This window comes from Suncus etruscus, chromosome 15 (assembly GCF_024139225.1).
Source record: "Suncus etruscus isolate mSunEtr1 chromosome 15, mSunEtr1.pri.cur, whole genome shotgun sequence".
In the NCBI taxonomy this organism is placed as follows: domain Eukaryota; kingdom Metazoa; phylum Chordata; class Mammalia; order Eulipotyphla; family Soricidae; genus Suncus; species Suncus etruscus.
This window is the reverse complement of record NC_064862.1, coordinates 1779534-1798231: the sequence shown is the minus strand read 5'-3', so window position 1 is coordinate 1798231 and position 18698 is coordinate 1779534. Positions and strand designations below refer to the sequence as shown.

General features: G+C 41.2%; 1 protein-coding gene across 1 annotated transcript in view; it reads left to right on the top strand.

Annotated features, from left to right (window-relative positions):
* The window catches only part of SLC2A12 (solute carrier family 2 member 12), an 87437-nt gene extending 68953 nt beyond the window's left edge, over positions 1-18484 (top strand). The window contains exons 4-5 of the mRNA XM_049788021.1: positions 2557-2689; positions 18024-18484. Coding sequence (XP_049643978.1) covers positions 2557-2689; positions 18024-18177 — 287 coding nt within the window. The 3' untranslated portion in view covers positions 18178-18484. The remainder of the gene's footprint in view (positions 1-2556; positions 2690-18023) is intronic.
* The last annotated feature ends 214 nt before the right edge of the window (positions 18485-18698 follow it).

Sequence of the window (18698 nt, the reverse complement as noted above, 5' to 3'; positions counted from 1 at the left end):
AGGTCCTGGTAGGAGACTAGAAGGCCCTACCCGCTAACTGTAGGATCACCAGTCTCCCACTATGAGCACTCTTCCCTGCCAAATCAGCCAGATAAACAACAGAAGAGACCTATATCATTGTCCACACGTTGGAAATTGCAAGACTTTGGGGACCTGTGGATGAAAAGACTTTGGAGACCAAAGATACACGGAGAAATAATGTATCTTGGCATCGAATGACAAAATACTGATTCCAATAAATTATAGTAGCACAGAGAAGAATATAAACAGAACCAGTTCCCATGTAGTGAGAATCTTTGTGAAAGTGATGAGCTTCCGATAGAATGTGATGAAGTTTGAGAAGACATTTTGTTTTTCTTTAATTTCTATGATTTAATGTGATGCCTCAGAGAGGGAAGGAAACAATTCCACTAACATTTTATTAAGTACTCACTTGAGCAAAAAGCCCTGTGCCAGCAGCAAGCAAAGTAGAGAGCCCCAGATTTGAATTAAAACTGCCAGAACTGCAATACTATTCTTCAGCACAACTGATTGACACATGGTGAACATGCTGTCCTCTTTACACATCAAATTGACCAAAGAAAAAAAACAAACAAAAAACAACCCACTCTCAGAATTTTATTAAAAGACCACTGTTTCATTTTTCCCAATTGACAAGTCAGCTGTGACTGGATGTTAAGGAGCATCTGCACTTTTCCATCTATGGTTGGTGTAAACCTCTAAACAAACCAGCTACAAAAAAAAAAAAAAAAAAAAAAGCCCCCCAAACAGAAAGCACACAAAAACTCCATCTTCCCCCTCAGGACTCCATGTCATGCTGGACTTTCTGCTGCCGTGCCCGGAGTGCCTGCACAATTCTGACAGTTGACTCAACCATTCATAACCAGGAGTTACGAATGGATTGGTTATACCTCTAACTGGATGTGGTCAGAAGAAAATAGAGTCTAACAGGAGGTATTACCTGGATACCTTACAAATTCCTGTCTTTCATTAAGACAATTTTTGTCTGAATCAAGAGAAAGTGAAAAAGGATGCCTGCAACTTACAAGGTTGAGTATTGCCAACATGGAATGATTTTTTTAAAGTCAACATAAAGAAGAGTATGCTCATTTGTAGAAATGTCCACCTATAAAATATGTGTTTTAAAGGTCCACCATATAAAAATCAAACTGCTACAGTAGAGGTCTCAAAGAGTAACTTTGAAGGGGCCTGAGTGATAGCACAGTAGGTAGGGTTTTGGCCTTGCATACGGCTGACCTGGTTTCAATCCCCGGCATCCCACATGGTTCCCTGAGCCTGCCAGAAATAATTTCTGAGCACAGAGCCAGGAGTAAGTCCCGAGAGCCACAGGGTGTGGTCAAAAAAAGAAAAAAAAAGTAATTGTGAAGAATGTCTTCCCTGAATGAAAGGAACCTGAAAACCCAATGAAAGGAAGCAATACCTTACCTTATTTTAATTTTTGTCATTTTATTAGAATTACAGCCCAGTGGGGAAACTGCACAAGATAATTGTGCAGATATTGTCTTGTTACCAGATCAGGAGCATTTATATACACAAAAAGGCAGATTGCTTGACAGCTAAGAGAGCCTTTATACAAATCAGATTGGCTGTCAGCACAATTTTAATTGGTGGAAAGTTAATCAAAAACAGTGATTGGTTGAACTTCGGTCCTGGCTGGCGAATGTCAGGCAGGCTCTTTCCGGAATTGCCTGCACATGCTTGGATAAACTTGGTAATGCCTGCAGAAAAAATTTTTTTTAATTTTTTATTGATTGATTAATTGATTGATTGTGCTCAGGGGTTACTCTTGGCTCTGCACTCGGAAATCGTCCCTGGCAGGCTGGGGGACCATATGAGATGCTGCATGCAAGGCAAATGCCCTACTGCTGTGCTATCTCTCCGGCCCCTGCAGGAACATTCTTAATAGCCTCTCAATTCTGTTTTAGTTATCAGTGCTCAAATGACTACAAAAAATTTTCTTGTCAAGGTGAGCAGATTGTGTAGATACTTAATCATGTGCTTTCAATGTTTCTGAGTGGTTTGGAGTTTTCTCTTGCAGCAAGCGCATATGCTGCCCTTTTGATAATGAAGATCCTGCCTGCAGGGCAAGAAGATGGTTTTGGGCTGACACTGAGATAGTTTCAGGAGTACAATTTACCAGAAAGAGTCGGGATGCTTCTTTTTTTTTCTTCCTTTTTATGGAGGGGGGCTTTGGGTCATACTTGGTGGCATACTTGCTCCTGGCTTTGTGCTCAAAAATCACTCCTGGCAATTTCAGGGGTACTCTATGGGATGCTGGGGATCAAACATGGGTGGGTTGGCAATATGCAAGGCAAATACCCTACCCACCTACTGTGTTATGGCTCTGGCCCCAGAGCTAGGGTACTTCTAAAAATTAAACTTTCAGTGGTAAGCGGTATTTTAAATTTGTGTTTGCTATTTCCTTGGACACTACAAGTTTTTTTTTTAAAAATTCCATGTGCTCCAAGAATTATCTATTATTCACAAATACAACATAAAATATAATTTCTACCTCTTTTCTTCTGTCATTTATAGATCTCATTGGCTTACCATGGGTGTGTTTTATATATACAATTATGAGCCTGGCATCCTTGGGTTTTGTTGTTCTGTTTATACCTGAAACAAAGGGACGCTCTTTGGAACAAATATCAGCGGAACTCTCCAAAGAGTAAGTATCCTGTGCATTGTCTCTGAACCTCCTGGGCCAAATGTACAACTTTTAATTTAAAATTAGAAAGCGATAGTATATGACATTTTCCTGTACTTTCCATTTGGTGTAAAATCTTATCTTAAAACTGAATTTCTTGGCCACATGTTAATTTAATTTGAATGACTCAGCTAAAGAATTAAAAAAACCAGTGTTCTGGCAAGTCAGCCTTTTAAAGATTCTTTCAGTTATGATAAAGAAAAAGGCAAAACAGCAAAATAACTTCCACCATCTCCTTCTTATCCTAAGGGAAGGTAAGTTCTTCATTGGAGTTCTGAGGTAGTTCTAGGGCTATTCATCATGTGGATTCCTGCCCTGCACCTCAGTTGCAGGTTTCAAAACCTTTGGTGAAACTGAAATTCTCAGGAAAACGCGAGTTAAAGGCCTAGAGATGAGGGCTGGAAGGACCAGCCCACCATATGAAGCATGCCACAAAGAGTGGTGAGCTCAGATAGAGAAATAGAACTACATCAACAACTAACATGACAATGGTAGTGAGAGAAATAGAATGCCTGCTTGGAATACCGGCAGAAGGTGGGGGAGGAGCAAGATGGGGGCCATTGTGGTGGATATGTTGTACTGGTGAATGAGTGTGTTCTTTTTTATGACTGAAACCCAATTACAAACATGCTTGCAGTCATGGTGCTTAAATAAAGATGGGATTTTTTGATTGTGCCCAATTTAAAATGACTATAGGTTTTACTATTTTGTAGGGGGTTTGGGCCACACCTGGTTACGCCCAGGGGTTACTCCTGGCTATGCACTCAGAAATCACTCAGAATTTTAGAAACATTTCACTTTAGCAGCAAAAGCATTCTCTGAATTCAACATATATTAAATCATTGCGACCATTTTTGTGTGTGTTTTGTGCTCAGAGCACATTCCTGGCTCTGTGTTAAGTACCACTCCTGGCAGTCTTGAGATACCATATGGGGTGCTGGGGATAAACCCTGAGCATCCAAATGCAAACCTCCCTTCTTTACTATCTCTCTGGTTCCTGTACTAATTTTTGAGTTTTATAGCTGTTTATTTGTTTTTAATGCCACCTCATATTTATTTTACCTAATCTTTGGCTATAATGGAAAACTATGACAGTGAATAACCATGATTTACAGACTTATTCTTAGTAGTTTTAGTCATACTATATTCCAGTACTAGTCCACCACCAGTTTCAAATTTTCTCCATCAGTGACCCCAGTTTCTCAGCGCCTCCAACCTCCTTTTTTACAGGCACATTTTTAAAAGTCTTTTTTAATTACTCTAGTTACTATAACAGCTATAGTTATTTAGTTTGGCTCTAACCACAAAGTCTTAATAAAAACAAAGCAAATCATACTTTAATTGTGCTGCTCAGCAGACACATGAACTTCAAATCAGTCTTCCTCAATATGAAAAGAAGTTGGAAATTACTAAAACCGCAAGAAGTTGTAGTTTGAGACCTTTAAAGGAAGATGGGGTATGCTAGATTATTGCCATAAAATATTGTATGCTAAATATTTAGCAAATTGATATTTTGATAAGATAACCAAGAACTTTTGGGGGGGAATCATAGCATTTATTGGAGGTCTCCAGGGTAGGGTAGAAAGCCAATATTCTTGGCTGGCCAGTATCTCTGCAGCTGTACAAATACAGAGAAATCGCTTTTTAAAAAAAATATTATAATTTACAGACTTATTCTTAGGAGAGTTTTAGTCATACTATGTTCCAGTACTAGTCCACCACCAGTTTCAAATTTTCTCCATCAGTGACCCCTATTTCTCAGTGGCCCCAACCTCCTCGGCTGCCTTTTATTTTACAGGCACATTTTTTAAATGTCTTTTTAAATTACTTTATTTAAACACCATAGATACAAGATTTTCATAATACAGTTGCTTTCTTTTTCACAGTTACAAAATTGTTCATGATTGGGTTTCAGTCATAAGACCCATCACTAGTGCAAAGAGCCCACCACCAATATCCTTTCCATCCTTCCCCCTCCCTGCCTTCTCCCCTGCCTGCCTCTGGGACATTCTCTCTCTCTCTCTCTCTCTCTCTCTCTCTCTCTCTCTCTCTCTCTCTCTGTCTCTCTCTGTCTCTCTGTCTCTCTCTGTCTCTCTCTCACTCTCTCTCACTCTCTCTCCCCCTCCCTCCCCCCCCCCCCTCTCTCTCTCTCTCTCTCTGTCTCTCTCTGTCTCTCTGTCTCTCTGTCTCTCTCTGTCTCTCTCTCACTCTCTCTCACTCTCTCTCCCCCTCCCTCCCCCCCCTCTCTCTCTCTCTCTCTCTCTCTCCCCCCTCTCTCTCTCTGTCTTGTTCCTTTTAGATACAGTGATTTGCAATATTGTTACTGAAGGGTATCATGCATATCACTCTATCTCGTTTCAGCACCCAATTCTTATCCAGAATGATACTTTCCAGCTATCATTGTCATAATTCCTTCTCTACCCTAGTGGATCCTTCTTTGCCCTAACTGCACTCCCCTGCTATTTATGGGAAGCTTTCTACCATGAAATGGTCTTCCTGGCTCTTGTCTCTATTATCTCTGGATTATAATATATATTACTATTTTTAACTGTCCCATAAATGTGTGTGATCAGTCTACGTCTATTTCTCTCTCTAACTCATTTTACTCATCATAATAGTCTCCATCATCATCCATGTATAAGCAAATTTCATGACTTCATGTTTTACCTAACAGCTGCATAGTATACTGCTGTGTATATTACCATGGTTTCTTTATCCACTCATTTATTCTCAGGCACTTGACTGTTTACAGATTCTGGCTATTGTGAATAGCGCTGCAATGAACATAGGGATATTTAGGGCTATCCTGCCTAGTATTTTTTCTACATTGGCCTCCTGGGGTATATTCCTAGGAGTGGAATTGCAGGATCACAAGGAAGCTCAATTTCTAGTTTTTTGAGAAATATCCATATTGTTTTCCAAAAAGGCTGGAACAATTGACATATGAGTGAGGATCCCTTTCTCCCTGCATCCATGCCAGCTGTGGTTGTTCTTGTTCTTTGTGATATGTGCCAGTTTCTGTGCTGTGAGAAGACACTTTGCTGTTGATTTGCATCGCCCTGATGATTAAAGATGTGGACCATTTTTTCATGTACCTTTTGGTCATTTGTTTTTCTTTCTATTTTCTTTCCTTTTCTTTGTTTTTGATTTTTGGGTCACACTCAGCGTTCAGAGGTTACTCCTGGCTCTGTGCTAAGAAATCACTCCTGACAGGCTCAAGGGGACATCTGGGATACCGGGATTCAAACCTAGGCCATTCAAATGCAAGACAAATGCCCAACCTGCTCTGCCATTGCTCTACACCTATATTTCTTCTTTGAGGATATTTCTGTTAATTTCTTCTCCCCATTTTTGGATGGGGTTAATTTTTTTCTTGCTAAGATCTACTGGTACTTGATATATGTTACATATTAACACCTTATCAGCTGGGTATTCAGTAAACAGTTTTTCCCATTCAATGGTGAGGCTTTTTCATCATTTTCTTTGAGATGCAGAAGTTTCTTAGTTTAATGTAGTCTCATTTGTTTTTCTTTGATTCCACGTGCTTGACCAATGTGTTTTATTCTTGAATACCTTTAGTCTGAATATTATAGAATGTTTTGCCTACGTTTTATTTTATATACCTAAAAGTTTCAGGTCTGATATCAAGGTCTTTAATCCATTTTGATTTGACCTTTGTGTATGGTGTGAGATTAAGGTCTGAGTTTGCTTTTTTTGTTTGTTTTGTTTTTGTTTTTGGGGCCACACCTGTTTGATGCTCAGGGGTTACTCCTAGCTAAGCACTCAGAAATTGCCCCTGGCTTGGGGGGACCATATGGAATGCCGGGGGATCAAACTGCGGACCTTCCTTGGCTAGCACTTGCAAGGCAGGCACCTTACCTCTAGCGCCACCTCACCAGTCCCTGGATTTGCTTTTTTAAATGTGGTTGTCCAGTTGCCCCAATGCCACTTGTTGGAGAGGCTTTCCTTGTTCCATTTTGCATTTCTTGCCCATTGACTTGCATATGTTAAACTTCCTTGCATCTCTGAGATCAGTCATATTTGGTCATAGTGTATGACCTTCCTGATGACACACTAGATCCTGTTTGCTAGGATTTTGTTCAGTATCTTTGCATTTGTGTTCATCAAGGATATTCATCTTTTTGTTGTTGTTGTTATTTGTTTTTGTTTTGTTTTGGGCCACACCTAGAGGCGCTCAGGGATTACTCCTGGCTCTGTGCTCAGAAATTGCTCAAAAATTCTCAAGGGACCTTATGGTATGCCAGGAATAGAGCCCACATCTGTCCTGGGTCAGCCAGGTGCAAGGCAAATGCCCTACCACTGTGCTACTACTCCAACCCCAAGGATATTGGTCTGTATTCTGTGTATCTCTATCTTCTTTTAGTATCATAAATGTTTTTAGCTTTTAGCTTCATAAAAATTATTTGGGAATATTTCTGTTTCTTCAATTTCCTGGAGGGGCTTAAAAAGGATTGGCAGTCCTCTTGAATGTTTTGAAGGAATTTTCTAGTGAATCTATCAGGGCCTGGGATTTTGTTTTGGGAAAGACTATGAATATAATTGTGATTTCTTCAATAGTGATGCGTCTGTTCAGATATGCCAGATCATCTTGCTTTAATCTTCAGACATTATAGGAGTCCAAGAATTTATCCATTTTTTCCAGGTTCTCATGTTTTGTGGCATAGAGTTTCTCAAAGTAATCTCTGATTACCCTTTGACTTTCTCTAGTGTCTAAAGTAATCTCCCCTGTTTATTTCTAATTTGTTTGATCAAGTCTCACTCTCCATTTCTTTATGAGTTTGTGGATCCTCTGCTTTTGTATCTCTGGACAGGAGAAGCCTATGTTTGCTCAGTGGAGGAGGGGTTTCTCCTCTCAAGTTAAATATGTCCTTTGGGCTGACACTCACCCTATTCTACACCTGTTTCTATTCTACCCATTTCTATTCTACCTTCTGTTTCTCACTGCTTCTGCCAGTCTAAGACCGAGCTGAGGTTCCTGCTGCTTTTTTGAGAGTGACTAATATTTTGTCATCAGTCAGGCTCCCCAAAGCTAGTTTCCAGGTCCAGTTGTAGTCCCCTCAAGTCTCCACCACATCACGAAACCAGAATTCATGCTCTAAATTCTGTCTGCAGCAACTGCAGCCTCACCACAACTTATTGTCCGCTACTTGCTGGCCCAAGACCTGGCTTCCTCTAGCTCCCAGGAATGCAATAGGTAGGCCTCCATGCCTTTGCAATGGGCTCACCCCCTTTGGAGTTGTTTTTTAGGTGTCCAGTTTATTCATTTCTGTTTTATTATTTTCTTCTTGCCTGCCTGCTTTGGCTTTTTTGTTAGTCACTTTCCAATTTATTAAGCTGTGTGATAGACACATTTTCAAGCGAGGTTGCTGTGGTTTGGATCTTCTGCTTTCTTTACTGTTGACTCTGAGATTTGGGTATTCCGCTTCACTCTCTTCTACACCACAGATGCACTTGAGGCCCTTGATCCTTGGCCCTGTTACTTCACATCTTCAATTTATTTCCTTCTCTGTCCTTCTTCTTATACCCTGAAGTCAGGTGTGATTTATGCATCCCATCTTTACCTCATCTACTCATCTGCTTTCCCTCATCTACTTACTCTATATACAACAGACATGCAAGATCATACTGTGTTTTTATTTTTTATACTGGGTTATTTTACTAACATGATATATTACAGTTGTTTCCAAGTTGCAGCAAATTGCATGATTTTGCCATCCTTATAGTTTCATAGTGTTTCATGATCCAATTAATCTGTCACTGGACACTAGATTGATTCCATATCTTAGCTATTGTATTAAATGTTGCAATGAGGGGCCGGCGAGGTGGCGCTAGAGGTAAGGTGTTTGCCTTGCAAGCGCTAGCCAAGAAAGGACCACAGTTCAATCCCCTGGCGTCCCATATGGTCCCCCCAAGTCAGGGGCAATTTCTGAGTGCTTAGCCAGGAGTAAACCCTGAGCATCAAACGGGTGTGGCCCGAAAAACCAAACCAAACCAAACCAAACCAAACCAAACAAAATGTTGCAATGAATAATGGCATGCAAAGCTCTATCAGTATTCTATTCTGGAAGTCATACTTATATCACTTCTACTTTTTCTATCTCTACTACAAATCTCAAGGCCATCTGGACTCAAAAAATATGAAATTGACATAATCTAATGATAGTATACTTCCTTCCTTCCTTCCTTTTTTTTTTTTTTTTTTTTTTTTTTGATTGTACTCAGGCACTTACTCTTGGTTGCTTTGTTTGGAAAATTATTCCTCAAGTGCTCAGGGAACCATATGGGGGATCAAACCTGGGTCTGATGTTCAAGCAAAGATAAAGAGGACAAGAATCCATAAATTCTAGGAGGAAGATGAGGAAAGATATTGTTGAAGTACACTAAGCTAAAAAAATGCACAAGGACAGGAGAGATAGTACAGCCTAAGGTTCTTGCCTTGTATGTGGCTGACCCTAGTGTATATCTTTAAGCATTCCATAGCATCTCCTGAGCTTGCTAGGAGTGACCCTTGAACGCAGAGAGCCAATAATAACCCATGAGTACAACTGGGTGTGGCCCTCCAAACCAAGGAAATAAAGTAGGAAGGAAAGAAGAAAAAGAGAAAGAAAGAAAAAGAGGGAAGGAGAGATGTAGGTAGAAGGAAAGGAGGAATAAAAGATAAGGAGGAGAGAAAAGGAAAAGGAAGAAAAGGAATCTAAATTAAAATTTTAAGCAACACTGATAATAAATTAAGACAGGGAGAAAATTAACAATAGTTAAAAAAAAAACCTCATTACTGTTGTTTTCCAAAGTCCAATTTGAAAGGGGAATGCTAAGATTTAGATACTTTAAAGTCTAAATTTTTCATATGAAGTTATCTGAATGTATCAGATTACAAACTAAATTAAACATTGAATTGAAGAAACCTCAGGAACCCTTGAGTAGATCTTTCCATGTACTATATTTTCCAGCGTATAAGACGACCAGGCATATAAGACGACCCCCTAATTTTCTTTTTTTTTTTTTTTTTTTTGGTTTTTGGGCCACACCCGGTAACGCTCAGGGGTTACTCCTGGCTATGCGCTCAGTAGTCGCTCCTGGCTTGGGGGACCATATGGGACGCCGGGGGATCGAACCGCGGTCCGTCCAAGGCTAGCGCAGGCAAGGCAGGCACCTTACCTCTTTGCGCCACCGCCCGGCCCCACGACCCCCTAATTTTACAGTTAAAACATAGGGTTAGCTGTATAAGACAAAATGTTTCTGTGCTGCAACTGTATGTACCACAGTGAGCCAATCACAACAAGCAAAGGTCCAAAGGTTCTACTGTAATAGACTTCCTCTCTGACTCTGGCCAATCTGAGCAGGCTTTTGACAATGTAGATTCAGGTCCAGAACATTGTCTAATTTGCACGCATAAACAGCCTGCATGGATTGGCTGAGATAGAGAGGCGGTCCGAGCAGCCTTGCCGTGATTGGTGCAGGATCAAATTGGAAAATTCATTTTGTGGCAATATCCAGATGATTTTTGTTTAGTGGCATATCAAAACGTTTTTCGGGATATACTTGGTATATAAGACGACCCCCAATTTTCGGTTGACTTTTTTTCATTTCAAAAGTCATCTTATACGCCGGAAAATAGGCCTTTCAAAAGAGACATTCCATAAGAATGTGATGATTGAAGTATCTTAAACTCAACCCATTCTATTCATTTAAAGTTTGTGGTGAGGAGATAGAATCTAAATAAGTAAAACTCTGATTAAGGAAAGTGTGAAAGAACTACATTTCTGTTCTTTGGGAATCATGTAACTATACATAGTCCTTCAATAAATTTATAAATTTCAGATTACTGATTCAAAACCAAAGCTGAACCCACTCCCTATTTTTATACACATCCCCAACAACCTACAACAGCTCTTGAGTATTGAACAAAAACGTAGGGGCAAAGGCAGTACCTTTAAGTGGGGTATAACCTGGTGAGATACCCAGTACCTAGAATAGAAGAGACAAAGTTGTTTTCAGAAAATTTGGCTGATCCTTAGCTGAACATTTATTAAAGAACCAAGGACTTAGCTTGAAAAAACAGCCTGAGGGGCTGGAACGGTGGGGCAAGCAGTAGGGCGTTATTGCAGGAGCTAACCTAGGATGGATCGTGGTTCAATCCCCCTGCATCCCATATGGTCCCCCACTCTAGGAGTGATTTCTGAGTACATAGCCAGGAGTAACCCTGAGTGACACTGGGTTGCCCCCCCCCCAAAAAAAAAGCCTGAGAAGGACTTTTTTAAATAAAAGTATGTCAGCTGATTAAATATGTATGAAGTCTATATATGTACCAGTTTCTCTGGAAAAATAAGGTCAGAGAAAAAATGACAAAAATTAAGATAAGTAACTGTCAGGCCACAGAAAGGTAAGGGAACATGCTGGAACATTAGAAGCTGAAGTGAACTTAAGGGTTTTGAAAACACGAATAAACCACCACAAAGAAGTGAAATACAGGGGAGTTTTAGAAAAGTAGGAATTAAACACACACACACACATATACACGCAAGCACACACACACACACACACGATACACACAGCATCATGCAGTAGACTTGAAGAGATGCTCCTAAAGAGTAAGAAAAGAAACAATCTGACAACTTCAAATTTTATATTATACATTGTTTAACATTGGTCTTCCCCAGGGAGGTACTCGAAACCACAGATATTACTTAACCCTAGAGTAACTACCTTTTCTATGCTTGCATACTTAGTGCAATTTTGAAATTTGGCGCAATAATAGTAATACAAATAATTGTAACAGTAATTCTGTACTAAAAATTGTTACGTTCCTCTCCCTCTCATGAAGTATCTTACGCATAATGTTGAACTTAGGCCGCAATTAACTGGAATCACGAGAAGCAAAAAACACAGATAAGGCAGGACCTTTCCCGTACTATTTCTACAAGGCTGAGATAACAACTGTTACTCAAACAATGTTAATTTTCTTCTCTTTTTTTAAATCTATTTTTGGGGGTTGGCCCACACCTAGCAGTATTTAGCGGTTACTCCTGACTCCGCACTCAGTAATTACTTCTGGTAGATCCAGGGGGGCAGATGAGATGCCAGAGCTTGAACCTAGCTTGGCCAAATGCAAGGCAAGCACACTACTCACTAAACTGTTGCTCTGGCCCTGCTAATTTTCTTATGTCTGTATCTCTGTATAAAAGTAACTCAGCCGAGAGGTCAGAAGAGCTTTTAGTAATCATGTTACTTGAAAGGATTTTATTTTAAACTTCTCCCCTGACAGCCACAAACTCAAAATGGGATGTTTGGCATTTCAGCTGTGACTTTCACTCTTTTCTGTAGTTTAGTTTAAGTGGAAACAGAAACCCAAGTGCATGTCTGTAAATACTTTAGTTTTGAACCTTAAATCATCTTCCACTCTGAGTAATGTGTATCATCTCTTTATTGATTCACCCAAATCCACTTAGTACACTTTTATTTAGCATCTGCATGGGGTGCCATGCTATTCTAGGTGCTACATTAAACAAGACTGGCTCAAGAGTAAAAAACGTGCTGATCGAATGGTAATTAGAGACACCTTTTGTCCTTTCGGTGATTCAAAAAGTTGTTCCAGAGAGATGATCTTTAAGATAAGATCTGGAAATAATAAAGAGCCAGTCCTGTAAGGATGAAGGTAAAGAGAATTCAGGCAGAGAGAACAGCCAGTACAAAGGCTAAATTAGCCCAGCATAGAAACATTCTAGCTTTGGTCCAGACGCTGAAATGAATACAGGAGGCTGCAATCTTCAAGATGAAGTTACAAAGTCAGGAGAAGGGCTAGAGCAATGAATCTATGGTGCTGGCCTTGCTCAGGGCTGACTGCGGTTCAATCCCTGTCACTTAATATGGTGTCTTAAGCCTGCCAGGAGTGACCCCTGAGTATGTAGAAGGTCAAGAGAAAGCCCTGCTCACTATCTGGTGTGCCCCAAAAGCCAGAATACAAAATAAAAACCAGTAGAGACTGGTGCAGACCGAGTTACTGGGGGTTTTATTCAAAGTACTTAGGGTGGGGTGGGCTTTTTAATATGGGTTACATTTTATTTATTCTAACTCATTTTTTGTTGTTATTGTTTTGTTTTGTTTTTTTTTGTTTTTGGGCCACACCCAGTGGAGCTCAGGGTTCCTCTAGGCTTTGCGCTCAGAAATGGGCTCCTGGTAGGCTTGGGGGAACATATGGGATGCCAAGGATTGAACCTAGGTCCGTCCTATGTCCCATGCAAGGCAAATGCCCTACTACTGTTCTATTACTCCAGCCCTGCATTGTTACTATTTTTTTAAAAAAAGTAATGCAAGGCAAGCATCCTCTAGGTTCCCTCCCTGCCCCTATTATTTATTTCAAGGTGGTATGGTTTGTTGTTTTTTCTTTTTTGGGGGGGGGGAACACACCAGGTGGCACTCGGGTTATTCCTGGCTATGCACTCAGAAATCACTCCTGGCTTGGGGGACCCTATGGGACACTAGGGATCAAACCTAGGTCTGTCCTGGGTCAGCCGCATGCAAAGCAAATGCCCTACCTTCTATATCTCACGGTGGTATGTTAAGTAGCATCTGTGATGCTGATGATGTAGTTGAACATGGCTGAGACAACAGAACCATTAGCCACAAGTGACCTCAAAGTTGCTGTCAATCCTGGGTGTCCCTGGTCCATTAGCCTCTTCTCTTCACAACTGCCTGAAAACATCTTGACTTTCTGGAAACCTCCCTACCTCCTTAGCTCCCCTCACTCCTGCTAATGGCCTTGCTCCCGATTTAGCTGAGGAAATAGATGGCTAAAGGCCTTTCACCACTTTCCATAACACCTACACATCACTATTGGATGGAAAGTGATGTCCTACTGAGTTCTATTAACTCCACATTCCATTGTGAGGCCTAGAACTTTGGGTCTTTAAACTTTCCCTTCTCCAGGACAAGTTCCAACAGGTCTTTTATCTCTATTGGATGTTTCACCTCAGCCTAGAAACCTGTTGGGTTTCTCCATTTTAAAGATGGGGTCTTTTGATTGTTTCTTCCCCTCCAGCATTTGCTATTTCTTGGCTACCAGACTGCAATTACTTTTTCCCTCTCTCTCATGGACCAGTTCCAACAAAACTTTGATGGCCACCAAATTGAACTTGCTTCAACACCCATTTCTTGCTAAAACCACTGGCCAGCTCCCATTCCTCATCTTTTTTTTTTGGGTTTTTTGTTTTTCGGGCCACACCCATTTGATGCTTAGGGGTTACTCTGCTAAGCGCTCAGAAATCGCTCCTGGCTTGGGGGAACCATATGGGACACCGGGGGATTGAACCGTGGTCCTTCCTTGGGTAGCGCTTACCTCTAGCGCCACCTCGCCGCCCCCCCCCCCCTATTCCTCATCTTAAAGGCTATTTGAGTTACCATACTCACATTTCACTGAGCAAGCACCCAAGTTACCTCCTTATTTTGGGGGGGCACACTCGGCAGCACTCAGGGGTTCCTCCTGGCTCTACGCTCAGAAATCCCTCCTGGCAGGCTCAGGGGACCATATGGGGTGCCGGGATTCAAACCACGGTCCTTTTGCATGCAAGGTAAACGCCTAACCTCCATGCTATCTTTCGCTCCCAGGTTACCTCTTATCAGTCACACCTCAAAGTTCTGACTCTTACACCATCAATATTGTCAGGACTCTGAATACACATCTCTAGCCTTGAGGTATCATTCGAAGCTCAAGGCTTGGCTATTTCACCACTAGTTCTAACATGCCTCAAACCTACTCCATTTGTACCACCCACCACCAGGCAATTGTACATTTTATTTTTCTCCTTGTTTTAGTCTTGGATTCCATCCCCTGATTTTTAATGTGAGAAAATGCTGTTGGTTTTAAGAATAAATTTGTTATGAGGCTGAAGTGATAGAGCTCCTGCCTTTGCAGGTAGCTGACCCAGGGTCTATTCCTTGCACCCTGTATGGTCCCTCAATCCCACGAAGAGTACAGGAGTACAGGAGTAACTGTAAGCCCTGAGTATTGTTGAGTATGCACCACCCCCTTAAAAAAAAAAAAAGAATGTATCTAGGGCATAACTACTTACACTGTGACCCTGATTGAGTCACCATAATTTCTTTCCTGTTTTCTGCAATAGCCACTTGTTTGGTCCCAAACTTCACTTACCCTGAATCCTATTGAATACTACTGTTTTTAGTTGGCAGCAGCCAGTGATTCTTTCATGTGGTCAGGTCCACTTCCATTGGCTCACTGCCTCTAAAGACTTAGAAAACCCTGAGCATCTTACTGTTACAGCTTTTCTAAAGCCTCTCATGAAGGAGTGGAGATAGAGGACAGTATTAGGAGCTCATCTCGCATATGGACTACAACTGGACCTTGGCAACACACAAGATTCTTTGAGTAACATCAGGAGTGATCCTTGAGCATAAAACGAGGAGTAAGCCCTGAACTCTGCCGGTGTAGGGCCAAAACTCCCAAGAAAAAACAAAAAACAAAACCTCTTCAGCCACACTGGCTGTTTTGTCATAACCCAAATACACCAGGCATGTGGGAGACCGAGAGCCTTTGAACATGTTTCCTATCTCGAGTTCTTTTTACCTGTAACCTTCTGTTAGTCAATTAAACATCACAAAGGTCTCCAACTCTGCATCCACTTTCTGTTCTTTTAAAGTTCTTGGTACTCTCTACCAGACCTAGCTTGCCTCACATCTCAAGTCTTTAAGGCCATGCAAAGCAGGAAGTCTTATAAAGTCTGTTCCTGGTTTGGTAGCTCCTGAAACGCTTATCACGATTCAAGCTCAGTACTGAATAAAAAGAAACAAAACACAATGAAGTATTCAGGATGATGCCACATTTTTACCTTGAAAAGTGATAGTAACAGAAAAACGGGAGATGACTAGATCTCAGGGCTGGGAAGACTGGGCAATGTTTTTAACTTAATAATTTTGAGATATCCTTTAGACATTAAATAGCTTTGTCAGGAGCTGTTGAGACAGTACAAGGTTAAGGTGCTTTCCCTAAATGTGACTGAATCCCAGTTTAATCCAGGCACCTCCCTGAATGTCCAGGGGCCATTCCTGAGCTCAGAGCCTGGGACAGTTCCCTTAGCACCACTAGGTGGACCCTACCTCATCCCCAAAGTAGCCAAGTCTGAAGTTCTGGAGACATCTGGTATTGGGCTCAGATACGGGACGCCAATTCTTGGGAGTATTTAAATCCCAGCCCAGGTGGAATCATCTGTCTAGACAAGTGCAGAGAGAATGGAATAAGGTCCAAGACTGAGCTCTAGATTCTGCCAGTATTTGGGAATCAGAGCCAAAGGAGTATCAAAAGGAACTGCAGAGGAGCCAGCTGGAAGCACGCCAAGTGATTAAGGTGTCACTGAAACCCAAAGAAGTGTTCCATAGAGACAGTTAAACAGCGCTGAGTGAAGCGGGGAGGCAGTGTTCAAAAACAGCGCAACCATGCCGAGCACATTCTCAGGAGAGTTAAGAATTAGAAGCTGAGCCCGGAGAGACAGCAGAGCGGCGTTTGCCTTGCAAGCAGCCCATCCAGGACCTAAGGTGGTTGGTTTGAATCCCGGCGTCCCATATGGTCCCCCGTGCCTGCCAGGAGCTATTTCTGAGCAGATAGCCAGGAGTAACCCCTGAGCACCGCCGGGTGTGGCCCAAAAACCAAAAAAAAAAAAAAAAAAAAAGTTAGAAGACTGAGGAGGACCAAGAAGGGAGCAGAAAATCATGAAGACACCAGTTTCAGTCTCCTTGGATTTTGTTGTGATGAGAAAACTAACAGATTCTCCCTTCTCATTACAAGTATCTGATCCATTCCCAAAGAACTCTCCTTGAGACCGCTGCGTTCCTACTCTCAAGTAACTGCACTTTAGCAAACCGTGGTTTTCCTCAAGACCTGGAGTCTGGAATCCCATTTCCAAGTTCTCTCCTTTCCTGTCCTATTTAGACTCCAGGGACCAGCATCTCCACCTCCCTGTACAGCCCCCCACCTCACCCCAATTGCTTATCCTCCTCACCAACACCCTTCCAGCATGCAAAGCTTAGCTGAATAAACTACACTTAGCTTTGACACTGTACCTGAGGAGTCAAGAAGAGAGTGAAGAAAAAGCAACTGTGCTAGGTCCAATCTTAGATTTATGACTCAAGTAGGTCTTCGGATGCTCTGCAATCTACTTTTCCCTGATGAGGTGGTTTCCTGTTCTCCACCATTCGTATCTTAAATACTCTCCTCAAGTCTTCAGCAGCTCTTGCTATTTCTTCAAGTTTGACCGGCAGTGAATTTAAAAAATAAATAAAAAGGCTAAGCAGAGACCAGCTCATACATCAAATTGTCTTTCAACTACTTCGATGTCCACATCTCTACCTTTTGGCAAAGAGCATTATCTTCCATTGTGTCACACAACTCGTATCTATTTCCTCCTTCCATAGCATCCTAAGTTGTTTCCAGACTTAAAAGATTCCTCTCAGATACCAACTTATTTTCCTGTCCCCACTTTTCAATTCTGAGGGTGCTATTTGTTGCTTCTATCTTCTTCCCCTTCCATTACTTCTCTAACTTTACTCAGGATTCCTCTTTATTGCTGCCAACACTAATCATGACTTCCAAGAGCCTTTCAGTTTTCATCTCACTTTCAGATCAAATCTCACCTCTTCAGTAATGCTGAAGACACCCACTCCACATACTCACAAACATACTACTAGGTAAATAATTCCTTTCCCTGTTTACTCTCAGCAATTTTACTTAATTTTACAAATATGTGTGTGATCACCACCTTAAAAGCAGCTAGCTATCACTTGCACAATCGGGTATATTACCATAGATGTTATTTTATAGGCAAAATATTTGAAAGGAAGACTGTAAAAGCAGTCTTCTCTTTACAAAATTAATTTAATAAGACATTTTATACTGATATTAGATAATAAACCTATAGACAATACTTTGTTATCATAGGAACAATGGGGGGATGCATAAGGCATAATATGTAGACATAAAGGCAAGTTAGTAGAGAAATAGGATGGAGCATTTTCATCTCTTCTATGTAGCACTGCTCTGATTCCTTTGGTAGAAATGCTGTGATTATGGTCTGAGAAGACTTTGCGACCTCCTGGGTTAGCTTGACCGAAGCTCTGATCCAGCCAGCTTTGAAAAAAAAAAAGGTTTTTTTTTGTACAGCTAATACATTAAAGCCCTAGAGTAATTTTAAAAGTAACAGTCTGCACATTTTTTCCAAGTGCTGTAAATTATGAATGACATTTTCATTAGTGCCTCTTTCTCTTTCAGGAACTATGTGAAAAACAACATTTGTTTTATGAATCATCACCAAGAAGAATTAGTACTAACACAGTTTCAAAAAAGAGAACCCCAAGATCAGCTTTTAGAGAGTAAAAATCTGTGTGGTAGGGGACAACCACAGCAGCTTTCTCCAGAAAGCTAAAGGCTTAAAAATGTTAATACAGGATAAAAACTCAGAAAAGGGTGGTGCCTTTGATACGTACTGTGTATATGCAGTGTCACTCTAAAAGAATAGACAACCTTTACACTCCGACCCTCAAGAGGAACATTAAAGTCAAATAAGGCCCAGATTCCCACGTCATCCCTTTTCTAAGTACGGTATTGAGTTTAAAAAGATTCAGGCTCCCCTTTTTCTGCAGAACAACCTTTGAAAACCTATGAGCTAGTAATGTAAGCAACTGTTTGCCTCAAGTATATATACCAGGGGCCAGTCACAGCCTTTATTTAGGCACAACCCATGGTCTAAAGCCAAGCTTTCAGTTTTTTTTTTTTTTTTTGGGGGGGGGGGTCACACCCGGCAGCGCTCAGGGGACCATATAGGATGCTGGGATTTGAACCACCGTCCTTCTGCATGCAAGGCAAACAAAAGCATTACCTCCATGCTCTCTCCGGCCCCAAGCTTTCAGTTTTTTCCCTAAGACTATACTTGCACAGAATCTAGCC